The sequence below is a fragment of the Pyrgilauda ruficollis genome, unplaced genomic scaffold, assembly GCF_017590135.1.
Source record: "Pyrgilauda ruficollis isolate IOZ18807 unplaced genomic scaffold, ASM1759013v1 scaffold17, whole genome shotgun sequence".
Lineage (NCBI taxonomy): Eukaryota > Metazoa > Chordata > Aves > Passeriformes > Passeridae > Pyrgilauda > Pyrgilauda ruficollis.
The window spans coordinates 3695616-3722613 of record NW_024515875.1 but is presented as its reverse complement, the minus strand read 5'-3'; the positions used below and the strand labels follow the sequence as shown (position 1 = coordinate 3722613).

Here is a 26998-nt window from a genome sequence, read left to right as displayed (position 1 = left end):
GCAGAATCACCAAACATGGCTCATGTGTTAAACTTGGGGCATATAAGAAGTTTTAAATATGACCTTAAGCGATCAGTGCGCTGTGGCAAAACATTGGGCATTTTATCTTGTAGTTATTTCTTTCTTCCATTTGTCTTCAGTGTCTCCACTTCAGAGCATACAAGCATCTAGTACATGACTAAGTATGTCCACTACACAGGGGAAGGAAACAAATTCTTTGCTAAATAAGAACAGACAGGGACTAGGAAAAAAGGCAGTCCTGCTTCAACTGGAAATAGCCTCAGCCTTAGGACAGGAACTTTTTTCCTTACCAAAGGAAGAGTTTTTTAGACCAGTGGAAGAATACAGTCAATATATCATTGAAGATGATTTTAAGTTACATCAAGATTTAAATTACAGCAATTACATGCCTTAAGATTCTGGTGAGCTTGGAATTGCTGAGTTCAGGCCAGCAAAGTTCACAAGTTGTGAACTTTGATGTTCAGAATATGCTTGTATTAATTTACAAGCATATTCTGAACATCAGTACTTCCCCAGTATTTTGACTGTTTAAGTCAGTGTAGCAAAGAGTTTCTAAAAGGACAGAAAATACACAGCTGAGGCCAAAGAACTTAAATCCAACAGAAGGTTAGCTACCATGCAAGTGAAGCTGCTGGTAACTAGGATGGAAAAGCATCTTTGCAAATAACAGCTGGGTTTTGCCATTTAGAGGGTCCTGAGAGACTTACAGCAATGGGCAACCATCTACATCAATGATGAAAAAAGCTATGATCAGAATCACGGTTTGCCTAATACTTTTTTGCCTATTTCAATTGCGATTTTTCATAGCGTATATCTAATGAAACAAGTTGTGGTCCTTCTACTCTTCCAAATGTAGATTAATAAGCACATGAGACATACATGTGCTTTCCAAGTTCCTCCAGAAACCTGATATTATGAGTGCAAAATGGACACAATAGCTAATGTTACCTGAAAAAAAAAAAAAAAACCAAAACAATCTTAGAAAGAGGAACTGACTAGAAAAGCTGAGAGGAGGTAGTAAGAAATTCCCACTGCTTATTGGTAAAGCACAATAGCTGAAACCTGAAGTCAAGAGACTGCTATAATAACCACACACATAGCCACTTGCAGTACAGATGGAAGTCAGGTGAAAGAGAACTATAAGACCACATACTTTGTGCATCACAAAGAATTTTGGTTAAGTTACTGGTTTTAAATTGGATTAAGCCAGTTGCTTTGATGCATTTATTTTGCCCCACCTTGTGGTGAAAACCAGTTTACATACTGTGCTACAGCCCTCTGATTAATCCCATTGGATATTCTACTATTATGAAAAGCTGGTATCAAAGATGAAGAGATGATCCTAAAAAGCACACCTGCTTACAGAAATAGTCATTGACAACCATCTCAGCTACAGAAAATATCATTTTACCACCCCCCTGCCCCCCTCCCTGGCATGAGATACAGAAGTACCTTACACTACTACAAGAAGAATACTATTATAAGGAGAGGGCAACTTAATAACCGGCTTTCAAGTTTCAGCAGAATCATTTTACCTTACACTGCAGTAACACCTGAGTTACTTGCACTTCAGCACTAATTCCTTATGACAACAATACTCAGCCCTCAACAAGAGGGACAAAATTAGTGCAAACTAAACCTCAAGTCTATAGAAGTTTCACATTATGACTATCCACAAACACTCAAGAGCTTAAATTGACTTTCTTCCCCCAACTTCTGGGAAGCCATCTAGATAGTTTTGCTTGACATTTACATTGATGCAAACTGTTCTTTGCACACCAGACCTAAGCAGCTATATTAAATTATCACATTAGCAGCACATTTATAAAATCATAGAATTGCATTGGAAGGGACTTTTTAAAGGTCATCCAGTCTAATCCCCTTGCAATAAGCAGGAACACCTTCAACTACACCAGGCTGCTGCAGAATCCCGTCTGAATGTTTTCAGGCATGGGGCATTGACCCTCACTGGGAACTCTCTAACCTCATTACAGATGATGGACCATTTCACTGAGACAAACAGTTACCAACAAGGTTTGGAAATACCTGCTTTTTCTGAAGACTAGTGACTACCCAGTACTAACTGAGGGAATTTAGCCAATGTGGTAGCTGAAGCCAAGTTCAGCAGCTTCCCAGCACATACACACAAGTCCCTGGTATCAGCATTGTCTGCCAAAGTTCTAAAACACTGTGCTAATACAAACTGAATGTTTGTTTTCAGGATAATGCCTAAATAGGAACATTATTTATTTTTAATAACTAGACAGTCAAATAAGTTCTAAAGAAGCAAGAACCAGAAGAATTCTCCTCTATGACATTAGTAAAAATTGCACACCTGCAACAAAAGACCAGCAAAGAAATATTTTGCATTTTCTTTGGGTTAAATGGTAAAATTCAACTTATTTGTAAGTTTGCAGAATTTTGCTTTCAAAAAGAAGCTGACTTACCTAATACTGTTACAGTTGTTGACGACTGTGCATTTCCAAGAGGGAATGTGACTGCCTTGCAAACATATTCTCCTGCATCAGAAAAGCTTACATTTTTTAAGGTGATTGTTGCATCAGCAAGTGAGTAGTTTTTAAATGCCACTCTTCCTTGGTATTCTCCTTGAACAGATATTCCATATTCAGGGTGATGAACAGCAATAGTCTGTGAACTTTTACCATATATCTTCTCCCAAGAAACTTGTGTTATTGTTTCATTTACATCAATTATGCATTTCAGTTCAACCTTCTTCCCCCAAACTGCTGTCACATGTGGATCAACAACTGGTCCAGCTAAGGCACCTAAATACAAAGCAAGTGTTAGTTGCTACACAAGAAAGTTATGTTGTTTGATTTTCACCGTAAGCATTCTTCCATAATCAGTTTACCTTTTTAGAAAAGAATTCCTGCTTTTTTTTCTGATTAACTGATTCACAACAGTGTGGAAATACTACAGAAACACATTTCAAGCAAAAACATCAAACCTAGGCACAGACCTATTTTTCAGAGAATACTACCACTAATACACAACTTCATATAAAAACAACCGACAATTGTGTAACTGGGCTAACAGTCTTTTGGGAATTTAACTAGATATGAACATTCAGTGAATTCAGATTTACCAAAAAAACAAGACATGGTACTTTTTAGCAGTCTGATTACTGATATAGAGCATCAAGAAAAACTTAAGTTAAACTACTGCATTTATGTGCTTCTCCTTAAATCTTTATGAAGTCATATCTTTTATAAGTAGAAATAAGTGAAACTTCTAGCACTTTCCATACCAGTAAATACTTAAAAAGCAAAGCAACAATTAAAAAAACAAACAAAAAAGCCCCTATCAAAATCCCACAAACCACTCCACGTTTATAGTGACAATCACTCAAAAGACCTCAACTTGAGCTTTCCTACCCTACCTCCTAATGAAGACATTTACCATCATACACATGCAATCTTTCTGCTTCAGTGCAGTGGGGTGTCTTCATACAAGATCTTGTCTCAGACAGTAAATATGCAAGAGTAGGCATAGTCAAGTACTTGCTTAGGATTCAACATATTTCTGCTTAATACCTAAAATGCCTTCCAGAGTAGCAACTACATTCTGAACTCAACATTTTACACCACCCTCCTTTCAAAAAAGGAAATCCACTAGGACAAAGCAGTTCAATTTACCACAGGTTCACAATTTCTTTTGCCAACAGATGCTCCAGCAACTTCACTCATTAGTTCTCTTGGAGCAAACTAACCTGACAAAAAAGAACCAAAGTCTTAGTCCACAGTGTATTTCTTTTTCCTGTGCTCAGAGGAAAACAGAGCTATTTCAAATGCTCTGATCCTCTCTTCAGATACCAAGTCAGTGCTCAAGCTGTTACTGAGGAAGTTCACCAATCGAGCAAAAGTCAAGTATAAATTTTATTAGCCCCATTCTCATAAGCATGAAGAAGTCATTCAACTTGAGACATGAGCCACCTTTTCACTCACCAAGCTCACACAAAAGGCAAGCCACGCGTTCAGGAAAGAAGTCCTTAAATGCCTTTATCTACAAATCCATTGTTAAAAGCTTCCCATTGATTGATTTTTCATTGTTCAAACCATTTCTGAGTCAATGAAGTCACCCAAAAAAGCGATTTAGCTATGGATTTCTTCAGTGTAAAACTACTGGCTAGCATCAATAGTATGAACACCTTAAGCTACACAAATAAGTCAAACTAAGCCAGAAATTCAGACCAATATTGTTGGTACATCAGCAGCTAAGTGGGGCTGGTGAAGGGACAAAAAATACCAAGAAAAGTAAAAAAAAAACAAACCCAAACCATAACACGTTTCAAATAGAGACTATCTGCCATGACAAGTAGTGCAACAACATTCTGTTTATTCTCCTCATGCTTCTTATCTAACACATTATTGTGACAGACTCTGGAAAGAGGGTAACTATTTGCAAACTGGCATGTACAGAGTTCTGCCCAAAATTCATCTCCACTTGCCATTGCTACATTTAAACATAAGGTGGAATGTTCCTCAAAAAGTATTTGACTATTGCTTTCTACCTTATAAATAAAGTCACAAGTTACATTTGTGAAATGTATTTCAGAATGTACAGGATATAAATATTCTGAAATGTAATTTAAGCAAAGAAAAACACTTGCATTCAGGAATCTGATTTTTGCAACAGTTAAATCTACTGAATCTTAACCTATATTAAACTTTATCATAGTGACTAGCTGTATATAACCCCAAACAGCTTAGCACAGAAAAACCCCACGAGTGAACTTACAAAAACTGCTCAGCGGAAGGTAACAAACTAAACTGAAAAAACACCCCAGTTAACTGAACACATGAGCTCTTTTGCTTCCTTTTACTTTTTTGTTTTTGACAACTTTGCTCCCAGTAATTGGAGGCTTTAGCTACATAAAGATGACCATTGTACCTTTAAAAAGTCAATACTCAACAATTTTCCCACCAAGGAATACCACTAACAACTCATTTGTGCCATAAGAACATTGTGTTCTCACATGAATTACATGAATATTTTCCGAAGTCAAACTTTTTCATTGCTGCTATTTTCAAGATTCACAGACTGAATTGAACAGGACCCATATATATTTATAGACATAAACACACTTGCAGCTATAGAATGTTGATCAGTTAGATCTTTTTCCTTCACCTTCTCCAGCAAGGGAGGTAGAAAGCTAACATATCACCACTCCAAATTTTACATTTTTACATTTATCTCATCTTCTGACAACATGGACAGACTCCAAAGACACACACACACACACAAAATCAACTTATCTACACAAATGATTTAACTTGAACTTACATACAGCTCATACAACAGTATATAGACTCCGAAATGTTTAAAGTGCTAGAAATAGTTTAAATCTGAAGTGCCAATGCCACATATTTAATTTGGAACAATATCTCTTGTTTTAATCTCCATCCAGTTATTATTTAACTAGCTGTAGTTGCAGAGCAATCAAGCTAATAGTTCAAACTAGCAAGCTAATTACCATGCAGATATTCAGGGCTCTCCACGGCTCAGGATGCTTAAGATAAGTATTTCCTTTGACATAAAGACTTCCAGTCAAGAGTCAGTATTCTGCTCACAGATTGTAGTTGAATAACGAGCTACATGTCTCCCCCAAAACAACACATTTAGAGGCTTATAATGCCCAAGGTTTTGAAGAACAAGCCACTTCAAGGCCACACTATTCAGGTCCTTAATTGATCAAAAGTACTGGCACATACATTCATTGTTTTAATGAGGCCTGGCCCTCCTCCTCTTGAAATCTGACCTTTTCTGCCTCACGTTTACAATACAGAAGTCTGTTATTTCCAACAAAACTTCTGGATACACTTTGTATTTACTTAGTAATCAAGATGTTTTGTAACTTCTCAAAATAAACACAGAATCATGAGGTTTTCTTACTTTTTTCTTTATATTTGCCCAAGTTTTTACAGATCTGCCTTCCCTTTCCTTTTTGCTTCCTTGGAATACATAAGATTGTCCCCTGCTGTTTCACATGCAGCCGGATGAGAGTGCCATCTCAAGCACTTCAACATGATTCAATTTCAGCTACGTTCCTATGCACTAACTGATTTTTGATCACAGTGATCCGATGCCATGCTTGGCAATAAAGTCAAGAATCCTATCTGAAACAGCAAGGCAATGATTCTACTCATGTAACTTGACAGAATGTTCAAAGAGTAAACAAAACAAAAAGATCCCTAAGGCTCACTTGCAGCAATAAAAGCCACAGAACTAGGTGCTATCAAATACTGACCATGACAATATTTTCAATATCCATTCTGAATTAAGCTTCTACCACTAACAAAAAAAAAAAAAGATACTGAGGAACTATATGACAACCTTCATAACACAACAGAGCATTCATGATATGGAATATCATGAATGTGGAATATGACAGAATACTTTCCACATTTACAGGTTTGTTATTTGTTGCAATAAACAGCAGATTTAGATTTTCTATATGAAGCAGCCATGCACAAGTCTAATTATAAAAGCAATGCATTTTTTACCCACTTAACAGCACACTTCTGGCAAGACAGGGTGACCATACTGACCCTTTCTAGCCACAAATTTCCCACAACCTCCCAACTACTTCCACAAGACAAAGCCAAACTACAGAAGAGCATAAAACAGAATTTTTTTCCCCTCTATCAGCAAGTTATTCAGCTCATGGGTACACGTGGCCTTAGCACAAACTAGTGGCAAGGAACACAGAAGAGGTCCAATCAAAAATGGAGCAAAACAACAAGAACATCCCATGTAACGGACAGCAAGTTGCTATGTCAGCAGAACACTCTTAAAATCTGGGTAAGCATTATTGTTTAGCCACTTTAATTTCAGTTGACATCAGAAAGCTTATTCTTGCAGTCCTCCTCCTCCTGTGTCATCACTCACTAGGTACCTAAAAGACCCCTACCTGCAAAAACTCACTTGTTCTCTTCCTGATTTAACCTTCTGAATTAGCTCAGTCAATCACAAGAGACAATGCAACACAGGCAATGAGCACAGCTCCACAAATCTAGTGGCATTTTCAGATTTGTTTAATTGGAAAAACAAATCACTTAAAGACACTGCAGAAAACAAGCTGAAGTCTCAACTTAAGGCTTTATAAAAATATATGCCTAAATGACTGGGAAGAAGTCAGTGTGTCTTTTGAGCACCAGGGCATGATCAAATTACTGTGTCAAAAAAAGATCAGAACCAAGGAATGGAAGAGATTCAAGATTAAGTAGTACAAAATGCCTCAACACTAGCTTCCAATTACAAGTGCTAAGCAAGTACTTAGCAAAAAACTGCACTTAAATCAAAGAGAAAGTATTACAATCTAGTGTTACTCTCACCTAAGGATCTGCTTTGTCATAATCCTTGCTTGAAGTGGAGTGTCAATCAGTTTTTTGGGGGCAAGTGAGCTAAGGAACAGCACAAGATTAGCTTCTATAAGCATCGCATTTACAGGACTCAGCTCAACTTCCCTTTTTTTTGGTACAGAATTTGCCTTATTTTTTTAAAGAAGAAAACCAGGGATGTATTATTTCCATCTCAGAGAGCAAAACTTAAAACCTTGTTCAGTGTTTAGCACACAGTATAATAGGCATACAAAAGCCTACCAGAAGGGAAAAAGTTTCAGTCAAATGAGGCATAGCAATTAGATAGTCTGAAGCCAAGACTATTGAAATTCTCAGGCTCTCTCAGGCTGCTTTTTCATTTTACTGAAGTTCAAGGGATTCTATCTTTCAAATCAACTTTACCTAATACCAACAGGAAACTAAAAACATTATGATGTAGCTCATTGTCATGGCTTGAGGTCGCCTCTGTCTGCCCAGAATTCCCACAGAGGCCGGTTCTCGGTGTCACATCCCACACTTCTGGCCAGCCGTGCTGCCGATATCAAACCTCAAGGCAGCACAGGCACTGGCTCTCTCTCTCTCTCTCTCTCTCTATCTCTCTCCCGGGGGGTGCGGAACAAGAGAGTTCTCCTGGCAGTTCTTGCTTTTAACCCCCTGTGCTCTCAGAGGCGGTCCATACCTTCAGTGGCCAAACCAGGTGCCAATATTCAAATCCAAGCACTGATTGGTTTGACCACAACCTTCCAAAAAGCTCACTTCCTTCTCACTCTAGGACACTTACGCAAATCCACCACTTGGATTGACTTCTGAATGTTAACTTCCTATGCCTGAAAATGGCCCCAAACAAGGTTCCAGTCTTGAGTTCGCTTATGACATGAGCAGCTCTCCTCTAGGTGGCTATAGCCTGACTTCTTACAAAAAAACATAGAAAGAGGAATATAATTTCTAGTTAAATTATAAAATAAAGTTGCACAAAGTTGTATCTTTTCTAAGCAACCGAAAATTTCAAAGAGAATGGCAACAAGAATTGTGTGAAGAGGTCAGTCTCAATTTCAGTGCTGTCTCAAAAGTTAGCTGTTGCTGAAGGGTTTTAATAACATCAAGTTCCAGACAGATGGATTCTCAGTTAAGTGCTATCACAGGATGTTCTGCAGAATTCTGAAACACTCTGAACCACCATCTGGCTGCTCCTAAAGGTACAGCTGACAAGATATCACACCATTCAGCCAGGAGGCTTGTCTTACTCTGCTCCTTCATTCCCCACAGCTGATGGAAGAGACTGTCAGTTATCTCCCTCTAGTTGCTGCATTCAACACATGTATCTACATAGAGGGAGCAAGGAACAGAAATAATTGTTGGGAAAGCTACAGCTATCATTCGTAAGATAGCATCCAGAGCCCAGAGAGAGGACTCACACTGCCTGTTAAAAGGCCAGGTAATGCAATACTGGACAAGGAACTGTCATCCTAGCACAAAGGAATCAAAGACAACAAAGTATGCAAACCTCTTCAGCTCCACAATAAACAATTACCTGAAAGACTGACATTTGCAACACAGAAAGCAAAGAAAGATTTGAAAAAGACACAACTCCAATGCAACACAAAGTCAAACAAAAAGTAGTTACAACTTAGAACTTAACATTAGCTTGAGCCCAACTCACAGAGTCAGGAGTTGGAGCTTCAGAAAAACTCTGCCCTTGCAGTCAGACTTGGCTGTTACCTACCACTCTTATTTCAGAATGCCATTTTCACATGCGAACCAGTGCTTCTGTTCTAACTCCATGTAAGACACAACCTGTGCCTCTGCATACTCTGCTTCCCACCATGCTGCACAGACCTTTAGTATCAAGCAGCAGGACAATCTAAGACACTAGAGGAAATTAAAAAGGAATGTTAGGCTCATGATTCAAATGGAGTTGGGAAGGACACTCTTAGAAAGCCAGTTTTATAAGGTTGAAACTTTAAATCAAACTACTCACTAAGAATGTTTACAAAGTCCCATGAACTTTACAACTTTGTGTGAAATTTTGACTTAGACCATATTAACATCAATGTCCATTTTACATGTTCTTACACTATAATCTTTTATACATATTAACACACAGCAAATTAAGACATACATGTTTATCCTGACACTAAACTTTCAGATATTTATAAAATATGTTGAACTAATAAGTAAGGCAGGCTATGAAGCAGCTGGAAGTTCTTCTGTAATGAATATTTCCAATTCTGTTTCACCAAATCTTCCAATCCCATCTCCTTTAAAAGGAAATAAGCAGGACAATGAGGTACTCTATTTCAAATAAATGGGCCAGGCTCAAAAGCAGGACTGGAGGAAGACATCTCATTTCAAGTCCCACTCCCTCAAAAAACCTAGTAGTAAGCATAAACAAGTAGTTCAGAAGTTATCCATATACACACCACTACTGCCTAACCACCACAAAATGCTTCACAGCCCCATTTAAATAAATCCAAATCCCTAAGTATCAGAACAATAGGTATGAATACACAGAAGAGATTGAAATAAGCAGTCCTTAATGTAACTCAAACATCTTACTGGAAAGTTTGTTAAAGAGTTCCAGATGATCTTAGAAATCCTTTGAAACACAAAAGATGAGTCAATAATTCTGACAAACTGATCTGGTGGGAAAGGCTGAAGTCCTCCTAAATGGCATCCAGTTTAAACACATAGCTAAAATATTTAACAGAAGACTGGAGGTCAAAAGGAGGGGGTTGTACATCCGAATCTTGGTGGGGCTGATGACTAAATGCATTATACACACAGAAACAAGTGAAGCTACATTTAACAAACCTTTCCCAGTCAGGCAGAAAAATACCTTCAAGCTGCAGTGGGTCCAAATTAGACTAGCAGCCATCAGGAACAGGTCTAAGTAACACATCAAGGATGTTAAATAACTGGTTGGAGAGCAAAGTGTGTTCTGAAAGCTACAGCAAGTGCATGGTGATTACATATCAAGACTTGAAAGTGACACTATAGAATATGCTAATATAGAAGTATATGCTCCAGCCAACATCAGTAAGGCTCCATCTGGAGCTGTTCAGCTTGAACAGCACACATCATATATTAGCCATTAGTGTGAAAGCGAAGTGTGCTCAAAGGCCCAGAAAACTTGACCTACAGGAAAGGACTGGAAGAACTCATTATTATTCTCATAAAAGGTAACCCAGTAAAGGTCCAAAACAACTTACACTGCAAAAAGAGAATGCATATGAAGGTTAGGAAGAAGATAAACCAGTAAAGCAGTAAAAAAAGAACAAAAACAGAAGCAAAAAACCAAGCAACCAAGCCCACTGAAATAAAGAAAACCTTTGATGCTACAGAATACGAATTCCTCAAATGATCACCCTGGCCAAAATGACAAACCTCCACACCCTTTAGAAAGGTTCGATATTTAGTAATTAAAAAAAAATTTAAAAAAATCAAACTCCCAAACTAATCTAAGCTGATCCTGCACATGATCAAGACTTTTAATGGCTTCATTATTTTAAGATTAATAGACATTTTTACTAAAGTTATAATCCAGTCTTCCTCAAAATTCTTGTTAGCCAATATGGCACACATGCTGAAGGAGTTAATGACAAGTTCTCACTTCAGGAACTTACTTGCAACATTCCATCCCATACACTTATACCACTTGCTCTAGCATGACCATTGGGTTCATCCAGACCTTGTTACTATGAGAAGACTTCAGAATACACTGCTTTTACAAGTCTTATTCCCAGTCCTCTACCTAGAAACCTGCTGTTTCTTCAACTGTGTTTAAGACTATCCTCCACTTGCTTTGCAAATCAAGAAAACAACCCAGTTATACATGAACAAAATAGGGGAAACACAAAATAAAAATTAACACTGACAGTATCTAGAATGGCAAAATCATTTCATTTTTAATGCTCAGTAAGTAGAACTTCAAATACATTATGAAACAGAGCACCAGTGCTTTCTGCTAACACATAATTACTTAGAGCACTTTCAGACACTATTCTCATGGTCAGGTCAGCTCGCATTTGGTTTAACTTGAACACTGCAAGTTGTTAAAATAAATAGCTACTTTCTTATCAAATGTATTTCTCATTTCCTTCTATTTGTATCCTTTAGTTACTTTTTTTCAGTGAAGGTTCTCCTCTCCGTCAGAGGGACAGCCAGCTCACAGCAGGTGACCAGTCTCCTCCATGACTAATTTCTTTTTATTCTGATCCACAAGCAGATAGTAATCTTTTGTCACCTGCTTTGCTAAAAGCTTTTAGCTCTTCAAAGTTTTATATTTGTTGTATATTTAACTCTCCATGAAATCTCTGTTAGCCTCATTTTGTCCTCAGCTGAGTCACTGTGGCATCCTCAAATCACTCCTTACAAACAAGTCTTATTCTCAGCAACAAGTAAGATTCAGGAGAAATGACAGCCTTCAGCTTTGAGAAAAGTAACTCATTCTGAGCATGTTCAATAATAAGTCAAGTTATAACCTTACGCTTAGATATAACGCGAATGTTGCTTGCTTCTACTTTATTTTAAATCTCAATCTGTTCATTTATTTGCAGAGCTGTGAGTTCAAGATGATGAAAGAAATTCCATTCTGTAGCTACACAGGAACACACCCAATCACATAGTTTTAGTCAGCTAGTGCTTCAGCTTTTCTCACTTGGCTCTCATGATGCAGACAATGCCACACATTACACAAAAATTGACACTTTCTGGACATCAGCTTATTCTTAAAAGGTTTCAATTCTAGTATACTATTCAGAGCTACGAAATTTCAAAGCTGGTATTACTACACTTCAAGTTCAAAGAGAATGCCGATACAACATCATGACAGAGAACATGCTTCCCAACAGTGCACTGCCTAGTTCAGACCTTGTACAGGCAGCCCCTTCCAACCAGACCCCTGGCAAAGCTCACAGAACTGACCATCACATATTCAAGGCGTTCTTCACAATTACACAAATATTTAATATTTATAATAATTCATACACAAAGTTTAATACTCTCCTCCACAAAGGAAGCCTCATGGGCATCATGGAACAGCTATCTACACTTCAGCTTGCTTAACTATTCAATCCCTCAGTTTCTTAAGGTACTTCTGTAACTTGTCTTTATTCCAATTTGCTATGAGTAACTAGCAGTTATATATAATTAGGGCAACTCATACTCCAGGAAATGCAACAGACAAGATCCTACTATGCTCCAGCACCACCTACAACTATAGCTTCTACTATGCAAATCCTTCCAGAAAAACCTCACAGACCAGAGTGACTGCTAAATGGTCTGGTCAGATAAATAACCTGCCACTTCCTTCCAGAGTCCAGGCCTCTCCACTCCTTAGTTAGAAAGGGAATTCAATGCTATTACAATATCCATCTTTTTTTTTTTTTTTTTTTAGGGGAAGAGAAATTGGGGGTAAGGGATTGACCACTAAAATATTACAGAAGTCTGAGGAGTTACCGTCAATCACTTCTGCCTCGTTTCAAAATGTGGAAGTTACCAATGACAAAGCAGCATATTCTGTTCCACCTAGCCACAAACTTGCAAAAACATGGGTTGGTAACAGCTTTCCTTCCAAGTTAAATGGCTGTTGTTTCAACACAACCATATAATAAACTTGCCATTTCACAGACTAACAGAAAACAAAAGGCAACTCAATCAGAACCCAAAAATACAATACAAAGTATTCAGTATGGGATTCTTGTCACTGCTGTTTGTTCTCTTTCATTATAAAGTAGCAAGTCACTTTTCTGCTACACAGTGGCATTTACATAAGCTGACATCCTAACCATGAGGGTAACTATAATGTGCATCTTGCTAGATTACCCAAAAAGTTCATGTCTATCCCAGAGTCTAAATTATAAGCATTTTTAATATATTCTTGACTTCATCACTCTGACTTAATTTGTCAGACTGCAGCATTCAGACTCAAGTCACAGGAATCACTACTCATCAGTACCAGCCTGTAGAGGGGAGGGAAAAACCCAACCAACCAAACTTCCACAGAAATCCTGTGATAAAGTAAGTGTTCAACGGGTCATGTCACACACAGATGTAAGCTATAGCGATCATTTCCAACCAGGTCACCTAACAATTACCACAGACACAAGTGAACTCCTAGGCACAGCTTTCTTTATAATTCATTTATCATTGGCAAAGTCAAACAAGCTCTAATATTGATGTAGAGAGTAATGATTTAGAGGTAAAGAGGCAAGGGACCTCAAGAGGCCACTCAGTCCTGCTCAAAGTAGGTCCAGTTATATCAGACTGCTTGAAGATTTATCCAGTCAAGTTTGGGATATCACCACAGGACACTGATTCCTCAAATACTTTGGGCAACTTCTCACTCACAGAAAAGTTTTACTTCCTTACATTGGCTCAGGATTTCCAACACTCCAGCTTGTTCCTATTCCCTTCTGTGGGGCATCTCTGAAAAGAGTGTTGATCTACATTCTTGATATGTTCTCATCATGCAGCAAATAAGGGCTCCTTTCCTGCAGCTTTCCCTTCTCCAAGCTTATCAGGCCCAGCTCTTGCAGACTCTGCTCGCATACCCTGTGCTCCAGTCAACACAGTGATGCACTTCTGGGCTTGCCCTGGTAGCTCAGTGTCCCCCTGGTACCATAAGCCATGAATCGGACACAGTGCTCCAGTGACAAAGGATATCCCTTCTCTCAATCTGCTGTCATGCTTAGCAGAGCTCAGGATGAGGTCTCCTTTCCTTGCTGTGAGGACAAACGACTGATACTGCTCGATTCATTGTTCACCAGGGCTCTATACCCGTGCCTGCCAAGCTGCCTTCCAGCCCCTTGGACCACAGCCTGTGCAGTTGAATGGAGTTATCTCAGTCCAGATGTGAGACTTAAAAATCACATAACTGTTTAGGCTGGAGAAGACCTTTAAGATCACTGAGTCCAAACATTAAGCTACAACTGCCAAGTCCACCATTAAACTAAGTCCCCAAGTGCCACACCTACACATGCTGAGTGATGGCACTCAGTATGATCTGCTCTATAATCAACCCTGGCACTGAGGTCAGGCTGACAGGCTTGTAGTCTCCTTGATCCTCCTTCCAGTCCTTCTTGTAGCTGGACATCACATTTGCTAACTTCCAGTGAACTAGAACTAGGACTGCTGGCAAATCATTTAAAGTGGCTTGGTGAGCATTTCTGACAGCTTTCCCAGTAGTCATGGGTGGATGCCATGTGGCCCCACAGATTTGTGTGTGTCTAAGTGGCACAGCAGGTCAATGACCATTTATCCTTGGATTATGGGGGTTTCATCCTGCTCCCCATACCTGTCTTCTAAGCTCAGAGGTCTGGGTATCCAGAGAATAACTAGTCTTAACATTAAATATTCGGGGAAAAAAATCCATTATGTACCTCACCCTTTGTCACTGTCTCATCCCACACTCAAAAAAGGATGGAGATTTTCCTTAGCCCTCCTTTTGTTGCTCGTGTATTCATGAAAATAATTTTTTTACTTTCTTTTACAGCAGTAGCCAGATTAAGTCACAGTTGGGCTTTGGCTCTTCTAATTTTCCATCTGCAAACATCACATCCTCCCGAGTTGCCTGACCCTTCTTCCATAGCTCACGAACTCTCCTTTTCCTGAATTCCAACTCTCTGTTTAGCCACGCTAGTCTAGCTCCAAGCATTCTAGACACTCTTCCTCACCTTGCCAGCCTGCCTTTCCTGAAAGGTACAAATCAAGCTAATTGCATGACTCCAGTCATGCAAGCTATTCCACAACATTGCTGCAATCCCAATGAGATCCTAAGTCTGCAATTGTGCTCATTTACACTGCCTTTACAAGGGAAGGGATAAAAATAATTTCCATCATATCCCCCTTGGACACTTGTTGATTGCCCCTTACATCTTTGCTTCCTTTCAGATTAGAGAAAAATCAAAGGCCACCTCAACATGCATAGTTTAAAACCCTCCTCACAAGCTGGCAATGCTTTTGGAAAAGAACCCTCCACCTTACTTCATCAGACAGACCCTACCTCTGGTTCAGTAGTCCTTCCCTGTTCCTCAGGGAAAGTTCAGTGACTAGAGAAGTCCAGTTAATTAATACCTGATCTTTCATACATTTCACAGTATTTACACCAGGCAGCACAGGAAAGCTGCAATGGTCAACCAGAATTTACATATTAATTGTATGACTGCACAGCACACATGCTGAAATGACAGTCAACCCAGCTGGCTAGGAGAGCAATGAAGTTATAAATCGAGAATTAGCATGTTTCTGTGCCTGTATTTACTGACTTGTGCAGTGCTGTATCAGTACTTTATTTTGTTACTCAGTAACTTAATTTTCCATACATATATACTTTCTGTTCTTCTGATACTACACTGCACTTCTCAGACTTCACCTCTACATTCATTAACAAGGCAAACTTAAGTCAACTCAGAGAATCAATTAACTGCCAATTTCTGAAATTCACAATTACTGTTTGACTTAATGTTCAGACATGAGGTCTAACAAAAATGTGATCACGTTCAAGCTACACGTCCTAGAACTATGCCATATTTTACCTACTCAAAGGTAGGGGTGGAAAGGAGGATTTCTGAACTGCTCAGTTCAGATGAATGAAGCCAATGAAGTCAGAGTACACAGGTTGTTTTCCTTTGTCTTAGTTCATCCAGTATAAACACAATGCAGTTCAAAAAAAATCAACAAAAAACCCCAATTAACTCTGACAGATACCACGAGAAACGCTGGCTGGTTTTCGCAAGGCAAAACTATTGACATTTAGAGGTGTGCCATACTAAAAAGCAAGGTCTATGAAACTCCTAACCTAACTAAGAAGTTTTAAGCACAAACCTCCTGACTTGGGATAACTTTAAAAAACAAATTACCACAAAACCAACTATCTAGAGCATTTCAGCCATTTTGAAGAGAACAAAGCAAATGAAAAAATACTGTTGTATTAATTTCTTTGTCTTTAGTAGAATATTACTTTTACATAGGAACAATAAAGTAAAAGTCACACAGAACTGAACATTGCTTCAGCTTTAACTGGAGAAAGGGACATGGCAGAATTGGAGACTGTCCACTGCATTTAGTGGTATGAGAGTACATGGTCCACATAACTACCAAACACTTCTGTACAAGCATGTTTCTGAATTGCTTTAAATAAACACTCTGTTGAGTTAATCAGGATTTTGGGTTCTGGGGAGTTTCTCTTTTGGCTTTTCTGTGAAATTAGTAAGTAGTACCTGAAATTCTAAGCATTCAGTAACAGTTGTAAACATGCAGCATTCCGTGTCCCCTGCACTGTACTTCCTACACTGAAACCAGAAAGCCATTAGAAACTGGTCAGAACACTGATGCATGTGTGACATCCTAGTGGAAGGAACAAGACCTTCAATCCCTAGGAAAGCCCTGACTGCCTCAAGCAGACCACACCTTCACTTTTTGTATGTTGTCTTTCCACACACCACCTACTGTGGGGAGAACTGAGGTCTGCAGGAAGAGAAGGGAGCTTATACTTTGCGCTGTGTAAATAGGGAGGATGTACTTTGCACGAAGTAATGTTGCAAAGTCTCAAACAACTTCAGAAGGACAGCTAAATATTAACCTCACATTTTCAGTTACCTGTAAAGTTTTAGTGTTATCTGCCAATATTGAACAACTGTGGTTATACAATGAAATATAGAACAAACTTATTTTGTCAGTAGCAGCAAATCTCAGCTGTCCATAAAAAAATCTGATGAGTTACCAGTTACATTACAAAGTTATGGGATGCCTGCTGCCCCCTGCATTGCTGACACTGCTGGCTTTTTTTTAGCTCTTAAGGCCAGCTCACTGCAGGCCATTCCAGAAAGTTAACCCCTTTTTGTCCAGGAACTGCATCACAACAGTAAGCCTAGGGAATGCTTTTTAATCGTTGCTCAATTTACTGCTAAGCTACATTTTCAGTATGTCTCACACTGTCACCCAGCTCCGTGCTGTATGGGATTGGTCTTACTGGCTACTTATTGAAGTAACAGAAAAGATGCAGCCACATCTTTATTTAACAAATTCTCTAACATGCATAACTTATGTTAGAAAGTAACAATGGGATCCAATTTTGAAGTAAACTTTTAGCAGTCAAATTGATTTATAGGAAAAACTTGTTTCAGACATTACTTTGACATTTTTATCTACATAGAAGACTTTCAACAACTTCTACTTTCCTTCCAGGGCTAGCAACTACATTATACTAGCTCATGCCTGCCCATGCACACTACTATGTGGTTGATTTAGACTGAAAGGGACTTCTGGAGGTTATCAAATTCCATCCCCAACTGAAAGCAAGGCTAACTTTGAAGTCAGCTCCAATTGCTCAGGGGTCATCCCTGAATATTTTCAGGGACAGAGATTCCACAACATATTTCAGTGCTTCATTGTCTGTGTGGGAAAACATACTGCTAACACATTATAGTGATTTTCCTTGTTGTAGCTTGTGTCTGCTGCCTCTTATCCTTTCCCTCTGCACAGCTAAGGAGAGTCTTTGTTTTCCCTCTCACTGCCTATTAACAGTGCCAGCAGCAATTAGGATGCCCCACTTCAAACATTTCTCAAAGCTGAACAAATCTACTTCTCCAGCCCTCTTCATACATCATGTGGTGACTCCCAGCTTAGTGGTCTTTCACCTCAGCACCTGCCTCATATTTGGGAGCACAAAACTGTGCACCATACTTTTGATGTTTTCTTACAAGCTCCAAATAGTAGAGGTCCAAATTGCTTCATTTAACTGGCTGAGCATGCCCAGTGTGCTCTTCACCTTTTGCACCACAAAGGCTGCTCCACAAGGACCCTTATGATCTTTCCTGTAAAGGTACTTGTCACCAATCTGCACCACATCTCTGCTGCTGCATGGGGTCATCCCCCCCAAGAAAGAGATTTGCTTTTGAATTTCACAAGGCTTCCAATAGTTATTTCTGACCTGTGGACATCCCACTCAATTAGCCCCAGTCTCCAGCAGATGAATTGACCCTCACAGTCATCCACAGTATACATGAACTTGCTTGAAGTGCCTTACAACCTGGAAGAGATGTCAGAATGCAGCTGAACTGCCCCTGCACTGGTGCCACCAGTGACAAGCCTCCAGATGGACTCAACTTTCTGAGTTCAGCAGGACACAAACATTTTCACCCATCTAATAATCCACTTCCCAAAACATATCTCACTAGTTTAGCTACAAGAAAATATTAGAAATCCAATTAAAAGTCCCTTAAGGTTAATAACACTCTTTTGCCCAGTGCCTTGTCCCATGTACTTACAGAACCAATTCAGGACCTCTTACCACAGCAGTCTCAGATTGTGGAGACACCATCAAAACTGCTCCTCCTCACTTCACTTCAGTTTTCACCTATTTGTAGCCTTATTATACCTAATATACCTAAGCCACGTCTCTTGAGACTCAGAATACACAGCTGTAGAGTAGCTCTGCAAATTCATCACAAGAAGAACTTCCACTAACAATTCTATAGAGTCACACAGTCCTCACCTCTTTCTGTAAAGTAGAACACTCTGTAGAATCATTTAAAGATTTTCCATAAAGCCTACACAAATCTGTTACTCCACAAAATATTACATTCTGATTTATCAGGAGGTAGTTTAAGTTATTAAATATTCAGGTGGAAACACTGACACATCAATTGTGATAATCTGGTTATAGTAAAAAAACCTTATTACTTCACAGCTGTTGAACTTAACAGCTGTGTTATACTATATATATATGGTATAGTGTTATTATATATATATTCTGTGATTCTATATATAGAATCACAGAATGGTTTGGATTGGAAGTAGACCATATAAGCCACATGCAGAAGCTTGAACTACCTTGGGTACCTCAAACAGCTACACAGAACATAGTATGCTTCTTCCTGTAGACCCTATCCTGGATAAATGGCTATATTACACTTGCTAGTTACCAGAGGCAGATTATTTTATGCTATCTCAGCTACCAGTAACACATTGAAACTTTCAACAGGATGCATTTACATTTCCCAAAAAGTGATTAACAGTATGGTCACAACCATCAATTTCTCATAGTTGACTACTTTAGAACTACAGTGTCTTTTTAAATGGTACAGTGCCCTAATGAAGTCATAATAACATTACTTATGTTTCAAGAAAATTTATCTGTTGAAATCAAAAGTGCTTAAAAGTGTTCAAAAGTGTTTAAAACACAGGAACAGCAGCACTGGAGAACTGGATTTTTATAGTGCAATTATCAATCTTTACAAATATATTAAAAATGATATTAAGCTTAATAGCTCTTGACTTCCCTCCTCCAACTGTTAACAATCAACCCTAGCAGAGTTAGCTATTCATTGTGGCAATGGTCAACAGTCAGTGTTGGAGAAATTAAAGGAATTTGTGGAAAGAAATTACCTGCAAGTTATATATGAGTCAGAAATCTTGCTCCCTAAGTTAATCTGTTACTATGAAGAAGTTACTTGGTATTTGATGCAATTTAACTTATACTTGACTAAAGTTACTCTTTTTCTACCAAATTATATACACTGAAAAGAAATTAAGTTACCTATATTGAACATGTCAACTTCTTCATATTCTTTTTCCTTTCTTCATGCAATAGGCTGGTTTTGGCTATGCTTGTCCCAGCAATAGTTTTCAGCTTATACAAATACACCACATGCAGCATGGGTGGGTGGTATTTCAAATAAAAAAAGCAACAGAAGTGGGCAAAGAATGCCCACACAATAGAGGAGTATGAAAAAGTTAAATCCAACAGCAATCTGTAATCTTCTAACTGAGGGGCTAATAAAAATAACAAATCCAAAAGTAACCAATAAATTAATCAAGCTAGCTCAGTTGGTTTTTTCCACTCATCTGTACACATATCAGCTATGGAGACCTGCTTGACTTGTCTTTATTCACCTTTAGCAGGAGATTGCCATTTGAATTACTCCAAATTTTGCACATGCCACTGCATTACACAGAAGTATTCAAAACAACAGTCACTTTCAGAAAACATTCTGCTCTGTACAAACTAATCCCAGAACTAGTTTAAAAGCTATCATGTTATACAAACCTTGACTAATAGAAAATGAGAAAACATGAGAATCCCTGTAGACATATGTTATCTTAAATGCCAGATAATGAAAATCTGATGTGAGAAGGGGGTCGGGGAAGGGAAATGGGCAAGAGCTGTCTGCTGCTGCAGAAAATCTTAGCATCCCTGTCAACTCAGTTACACTCATCTAGCCTTCACACTGAGAATAAGATGGATGATATTTGACACTATTAAAAAATTCAAAATTCCTCTTACTCCTGAACACTACTTAAAAAACAACTGAAAAGAAGCAGAAATACTGAACAAAAGTATGCAGCTATGATAAAAGAGGATTGTCTGGAAGCTTGCTACTGCTTTTCAATACCTGAACTAAAAGTGACCTTCTTGATAACACACTAAACTTTACCTACTTTTACCTTCCCATTCACTTGGAAAAACCAAGGTAAAAGGATAGGGGATATCAAAAGAAGCTTTAAGACATCTAAGAGTTTGTTTTTTTTTTTTTCATTTCTGCTGCTAATTTTTATAAGTTATCAATAGGATAACTTATGGACAGAAAGATCAATTTTTGGGTTCACATTTGAAACAGTCCAAAGTCTGAAAGTTAATTACCAGAAAAGTAACTCCTGAAGTATTCATGTATTGGATAACACCAAAAAAGTGGGTTTGGTGTTTTCACCATGACTTGGAAGTTGTGCTACACCTCAAAGCTCTTCATCACAAGCTTATGTACTAAGCAACCATGGGCCACCTTTTCTAGAATCAAATGAATGCAAATATTGTCCACGAGTCCCCTCAGGAGCCTCACTCATAGACACCTCCACCTCCTTTTAACACCTTGTTTTACACCTTCACCATCCAGGACATGCAGCAGAGTAAGACAACACAATGACTTCACCATCTCTCCCCACGACAAAGATAGAAACACAGTAATTATTTCCCCTGACACACCCTTTGCTGCACAAGTCACTCTATTTGCTTCTCATATATTTCCTTGCATTTTTTCCACATTCAGCTATTCTCACCTTTTTTTGTGATTTCTCCCCATACTCAGATGATACTATTTTCTAGGCAATCCTTCAGCTTTCTAACCAGGAATAAAGAATAATACTAATGATCCCTTTACCTTTAACAAGAAAGCTTGATCAACCTATTTCATGCCTAATCAAAAATTCATAATCTCCATCCTCTCCATAAAAACACATTACTGCATTTCAGACACCTATGAACTCTGAGGCACGGAATACAACTACCCTCCAAATAAGTACTGCTCAAAAATCTTGTTTTAGACAGGTTAACGCTACCAAAAACAAACCATAGAAACACAGAAGAGTTTTGGTTAAAGGCACCTTTAAAGACTATATATACCTCCACCTCTAAAAACCACAAAACCCAAGAACATGTGGCATAACAAAGTAATAATAATTAAATAATTGCACCTATACGTATTTTTCATTTAGCAAATCTGGTCACTCACTTCCAACTATCAGTTGCCTTAGAAAATTCCTGACAGAAACTTCTGCATAACAATCCACATACCAATCAAAACAGAAGTCATGAGGATAAAAAAACCAACCAAAGTTCCAATAATCCTCATCCAATACAACACATCCATTCAAAGCTGGAAACAAGAAGTACAAACACAATTTGTCATCACAGAGCCACCTTTATGAGGCAGTGTACAGGGCTCCAGAGCAAGCAGATAACACACACAATCTCAGCACTCTCACTTCCTTGCACACATATGCAAGCAGTCTGCAGCCGTACCTTCTGATAAAGAGCTGTTTGGACACAGCTGAATTCAGCCACACAGCAGTGGGGCAGGTCACCTCCACAGCCACAGGCTGGTGTAACTCCAGGTGCAAAGTTTATTGCTCTTCAAGAGATAACCAACACTAAAAAATGACATTTACCAACAGCACTGCAGGTAGCTGATACTTAGCAAAATTATCTTCTGTGTACTAGATTTTATTCTTCTCTTACCTTAATTTCATTCACTCTGGATTTGGTTTCTACAAATTAGAATTCAGACTTTTGATTCTAGAGTTTCCAACTTATTTTTCCTTTGAGCTCCACAAATGCTCCACTCAATAACCCCACACACTGCTTTCTGAAGCAACACACTCCCAGCTCCTTTTCCCTTCTCACATCAGATGCAATCTACATCAGACTGTGCCTACCTTAAAAGCTCTACTACCAGCACCTGAAGGGCAATCAGCTGCTACAGGTAGTCTATAAAATCTACATATTTTTGCTTCTCGTGCTACAGAACAGTCCTTCGTTTCTCAATATCACCCTGTCAGCAATACTATATAAAAGGGATCAGAAAGAAAACAACCTAGATTTGACCATATTTCTAAACAGGATACTTTACTCTCTCACAAAAAGTAAATCCTGCTAGAACTACCTTTTTTTCACTATCAAAAAGAATGCATATCCCATGACATAAAATAAGTTGTTTAAGAAGGCAAGAGAGAAACACTGTTTAAATGAAATAACTGTTTTACTGTTATGTAGAACAAGTGGGTCAACAACCATCACAATTCTTTTATGATACTCCAAGCATTCACACCCTAACTCAAATAACATTGTACTTCATTTCCATATATATGGGAGTTCTTGCACACCAAAAGCATCACAGTGTAACAGTAACATGGAAAACCACAATGAAACAGCTAAGAATTCTTTCAAAAGATCACACCTCATATTGCAACGAGTTATCCTCAAGTACAGGCTGAACAAACTTCTGGCAACTTAAAAAGATTTTTTTGTTAATTACCAAACAATCCAGATTCAAATTCTCCTATGTGCTGTTCTTACCAGTGCAGCTGCTCTGTTTCTTCACACAGCAGCTTCATACACTGCCCAACCTACTACATGGTTCACCACTATTTCATTCCAACTTTTCAAATACCTTCTACAGCATTCCTATTCCTTCTTTCGCTGCTGTCGTATTGCTTCACCAAACACCTGTTCAAGTGGGCATTCATTTCCATACAATTTTCAAAAAATAAAAGCATATTTAGACATGGATTTCTAAACTATTAACACAAAATGAGGAAAAACCACATTCTGTTGTCTTTCTGATCACTCTACTACACCTTCCCAATTCCAAGTTTGTAATCTGCTTTGTTTGACATTCTAATTTGCTGTGAATTCACCTGAAAAATTAGTAAAAACATTTCTAGCCAGATTGTTCTCATCAATAATTACTTGGGGATTTTCTCTTTTAAAAATTATTTCTGTATATGTTACGCTACACTCTTATATTATCTACACCTTTATAAGCCAATCCTTCCAGCTCTACTACCAGTCTGGAGTTCTGTATTCCAGGCTGCTGTAAGAAAAAAAAAAATCATTGGGATCTTAGAAGATATATGTATACTTCTTTGTCTAGCCTTACTGAGAAGTTTAACATAACCAGCAATTTAAATTGAGAAAAAAAAATATTTCTTCAACAAAATACTTGAAAAATGCATCTTGAACGTCCTTCTATTCGCCTCACTTTACAGTTCTGCTTATTTTTAATTCAAGCTTACATTCAAAAACAATTTGCAAAAAATTTTTCACTGTGTGCAAATGAATGAGACACGGGAATCATAAGGAATTTGTTATTTAGTAGCACACAGGTCCTCATTTACAGCACAGCTGAAAATCATTTGCTGCATTGCAAAATAAGTTACTTTATAGATTATGATGATGCTTCTATGGATGCCATACATGTCCCCTAGTTCAAGGTTACACTAGTTTGATCACGTAAGTTTAGCATGCACTTCGCTGCATTGTGCACTGTTTGACAGGGAAGCGGAAGAAGTACTTGCACATATAACCTGAAGCCAGTAATCTTGCTTTCGTAAAAGAAGCAGCATTTATTAAAGCAGGTCTATATTTACTCAAAAACAGAAAAGCTGTTGTTATTGCTGATATATTTTCTCTTTCCCCCTTCAGTTTTTTGGTGTGAGTGTTGAGAGGTTTTTGGCAATATTTCTCTGAGGAATTATAGCTCAAATAAATCATCATTTCTAACTGTCAATCAAAATGATTGGATAATAATTGATTTGGTTTTGTAGTGACTTTTTTCTACTAGGACTGGGATCGTTTGTGGTAGCATTTTCAAATCTTACTTTCGCTAGCATTATCAGAATTAGCTGAAGCAGCAGGACAAAAGGCAAGCAAAAGTAATAAGTTTTGGGTGCCATCAGCATGTAAACATGCTCAAAATATATTTAAGAGCACTCTTAAGAGCCACAGTATTAATATTTTTCCTTCATAGTCACATGTTACGGTTACAGACAATGAAAACAACTGTGGGCAATTTCAAGGTGAAAAAAAACTAAAACCTAAGATACTGACAAAAAACCTCCTCCCCTGCTGATTACCTCCAAGTCCAAAAGTCTGTAACAGTTTTTCAAGTTTTCCCTTTTATCCAGAGATTATACTTCAAAACTCTGTGCTCGAGGAACAAAATTATTTCAACACAACATTGCCACTTCTGGCTGATGTTCTGAAGTGTTATCAGTCAAGCTCACTTATGCAAAATAAAGAATCTGGGAAGACTGACAACCCGAATTACACTCATCAAGACTAAAATGGTTGAGTTGCTGTATGAAACTAGGCATGGATGCTCTTAGCTTCATTGTTACTATTAACTTCACATTTAGATGTAAAAATAGCTTGTCAAGGTTATGTCAAGTCTGCAACTTCACTTTTTTAATTGCAAAAGAGCAGATATAATCCTGAACAAAGGGAGGGGAGAAAAGTGCTAGTGCAAAAAGTTTGCCAACCACATGAAAACTAAGTCTTCAAGCCCTTAAGTTTGAAACGTGATGCCTTCTCAGTATTTACAAACTTAGTAACAATCACCATTTTTGAAAGCTACATCATTGCCAGAGGGGGGAGACTACCACATGCACGAGCACAATCCTACAGCGCCTCAACTCCCTCCCTGAGAAAGCATTTCTCAGATACTACACAAGTGTTTTACGGCAGCATGGTTTGCTCGTTCTTGAGTATTTTTATCATATGAACCTCCAGAGACTACCTCCTCTAACTTGTTTCTCCTTCATTAAAGAGGGAAGGGACACAGCGTCTCCTATAATAAAATATCCTTGCCAACTATTCATTACTGCATTGGGAATACAACGGCAGGACGAGGGTTTTCGATTTGCTCTTGTCCAAGTCTGCTTTTAACCCCTCTCATCTTCCACTGCTGTAAAAAAAAAAAAAAAAAAAAAAAAAAAAAAAAAAAAAAAGAAAAAGACACTACGCACACTACACCGCATGCAGTACCACATAAATAAACAAATAAATAAATTCCTGCTCAGTTTCCAACTGTTACGTCGCTTGTTTGTTCCCCACAGGAAGATGAACGGGAAGGGGGGGTAGGTGATGGCATTTTCCTGCGGGCGGTCACGCCAAGCCCGGCGGGGCCCCGCACCGCAGTGCCCCCGGCAGCAGCCGCTCAGGATACGGGTGATGTAGAGCAAGCACACGATCCCACCTCAGCAGCAGCGGCGACCGCCCCAACACCGAAACCAGTACGGGTTTCGCCCTCAGGGAGACGGAGCAACGACTCGAGCCCGCGCCGCCTGAGGCAAAGCGCGTACTATTCCTCCCCCCAGGCGCACCCGGATGAAACACCAAGACCCTTCTGTCCTTCCTACAGGATGGGAAAGGAGAAGGGGGGAAGTCGCCCGTGAATTCCCGCAAACAAGCAAAATCCCGCCGCTCAGGACGCGAATCACAGCGGATAAGCTGCCGTCCGCCGGGGGAAGCCCCAGCCACGGAGAATAAACTTCTGTTGCCCCACCCGGGCCGTGGCCACCCCGGCCGAACTGCCAGGGAAACCTGGCCTCCCGGGACACCCGCTCTCCCGACCACGGCCGCAGCGGATGTTCCCGAAGGAAAGAGTCCATAGGTCTCAGCGGTACGGGCACCGGTTCGGACCCGCCTCGCATACCTCCCTCCTCCACCATCCCAGCCACGTCCTGCCCGGTTCCCCCCGCGCAGGGCGGCCGGCGGCCCCCGCCACCCCTCCCCGCCGCCGGGCGCCACACAAAGTTTCCCTCAACTCGGCCGCGTCCCCCGGCGATGCCGGGGCTCGGGTTTCTCTCCTCCTCTTCCTCCACCCGCCCCCTCGCCTGTCCGCCAAGGGGAAAAGTTCCACTTACTGCAGCAGAAACGAGAGAAAACCAGTCCCAGGAGCCCCAGCCCCGGCCCAGGAAGCACCGCCGAACGCAGCAACCGCCGCCGCCGCTGCCACAGCCGGGGGGAGGCACCGCCACCAGCCGCTAGGAAAAGTTCCCGGCGGGCGGGAGGAGGCGACGAAGGAGAGAAACCACCAGCAGAAGCCTCTGCAGCGGCTCCAGCCCCTGCCATGCTCCGGGCTCGGCTCGCAGTCGCCGCCGCTACGACGCCCGGTCAGTCCCACCCGATCCCGCTGTCCGCGCCGCCGGCGCCTCCCCACACGGAGCCTGTGTCACTGAGCGGGGCGGGGCCGGCGCTCCCGCCCTCTGAGAGCGGGCCGCACCACCCGCCGCAGGGAGGGGGGGAGCAGGGGAAGGCGGGATGCGTGTGCCAGTGCCAG

At 39.7% G+C, this 26998-nt stretch overlaps 1 protein-coding gene across 2 annotated transcripts in view; it reads right to left on the bottom strand.

Moving 5' to 3' along the window:
• Positions 1-26928, bottom strand: part of NECTIN3 (nectin cell adhesion molecule 3) — a 62223-nt gene extending 35295 nt beyond the window's left edge. The window contains exons 1-2 of one of the 2 annotated variants that reach the window (XM_041463793.1): positions 26583-26928; positions 2469-2807 (exon numbers count right to left, since the gene is read on the bottom strand). In XM_041463793.1, coding sequence (XP_041319727.1) covers positions 2469-2807; positions 26583-26790 — 547 coding nt within the window. In that variant the 5' untranslated portion in view covers positions 26791-26928. The remainder of the gene's footprint in view (positions 1-2468; positions 2808-26582) is intronic. The other variant, XM_041463794.1, reaches the window with a different exon arrangement.
• Positions 26929-26998: the final 70 nt, after the last annotated feature.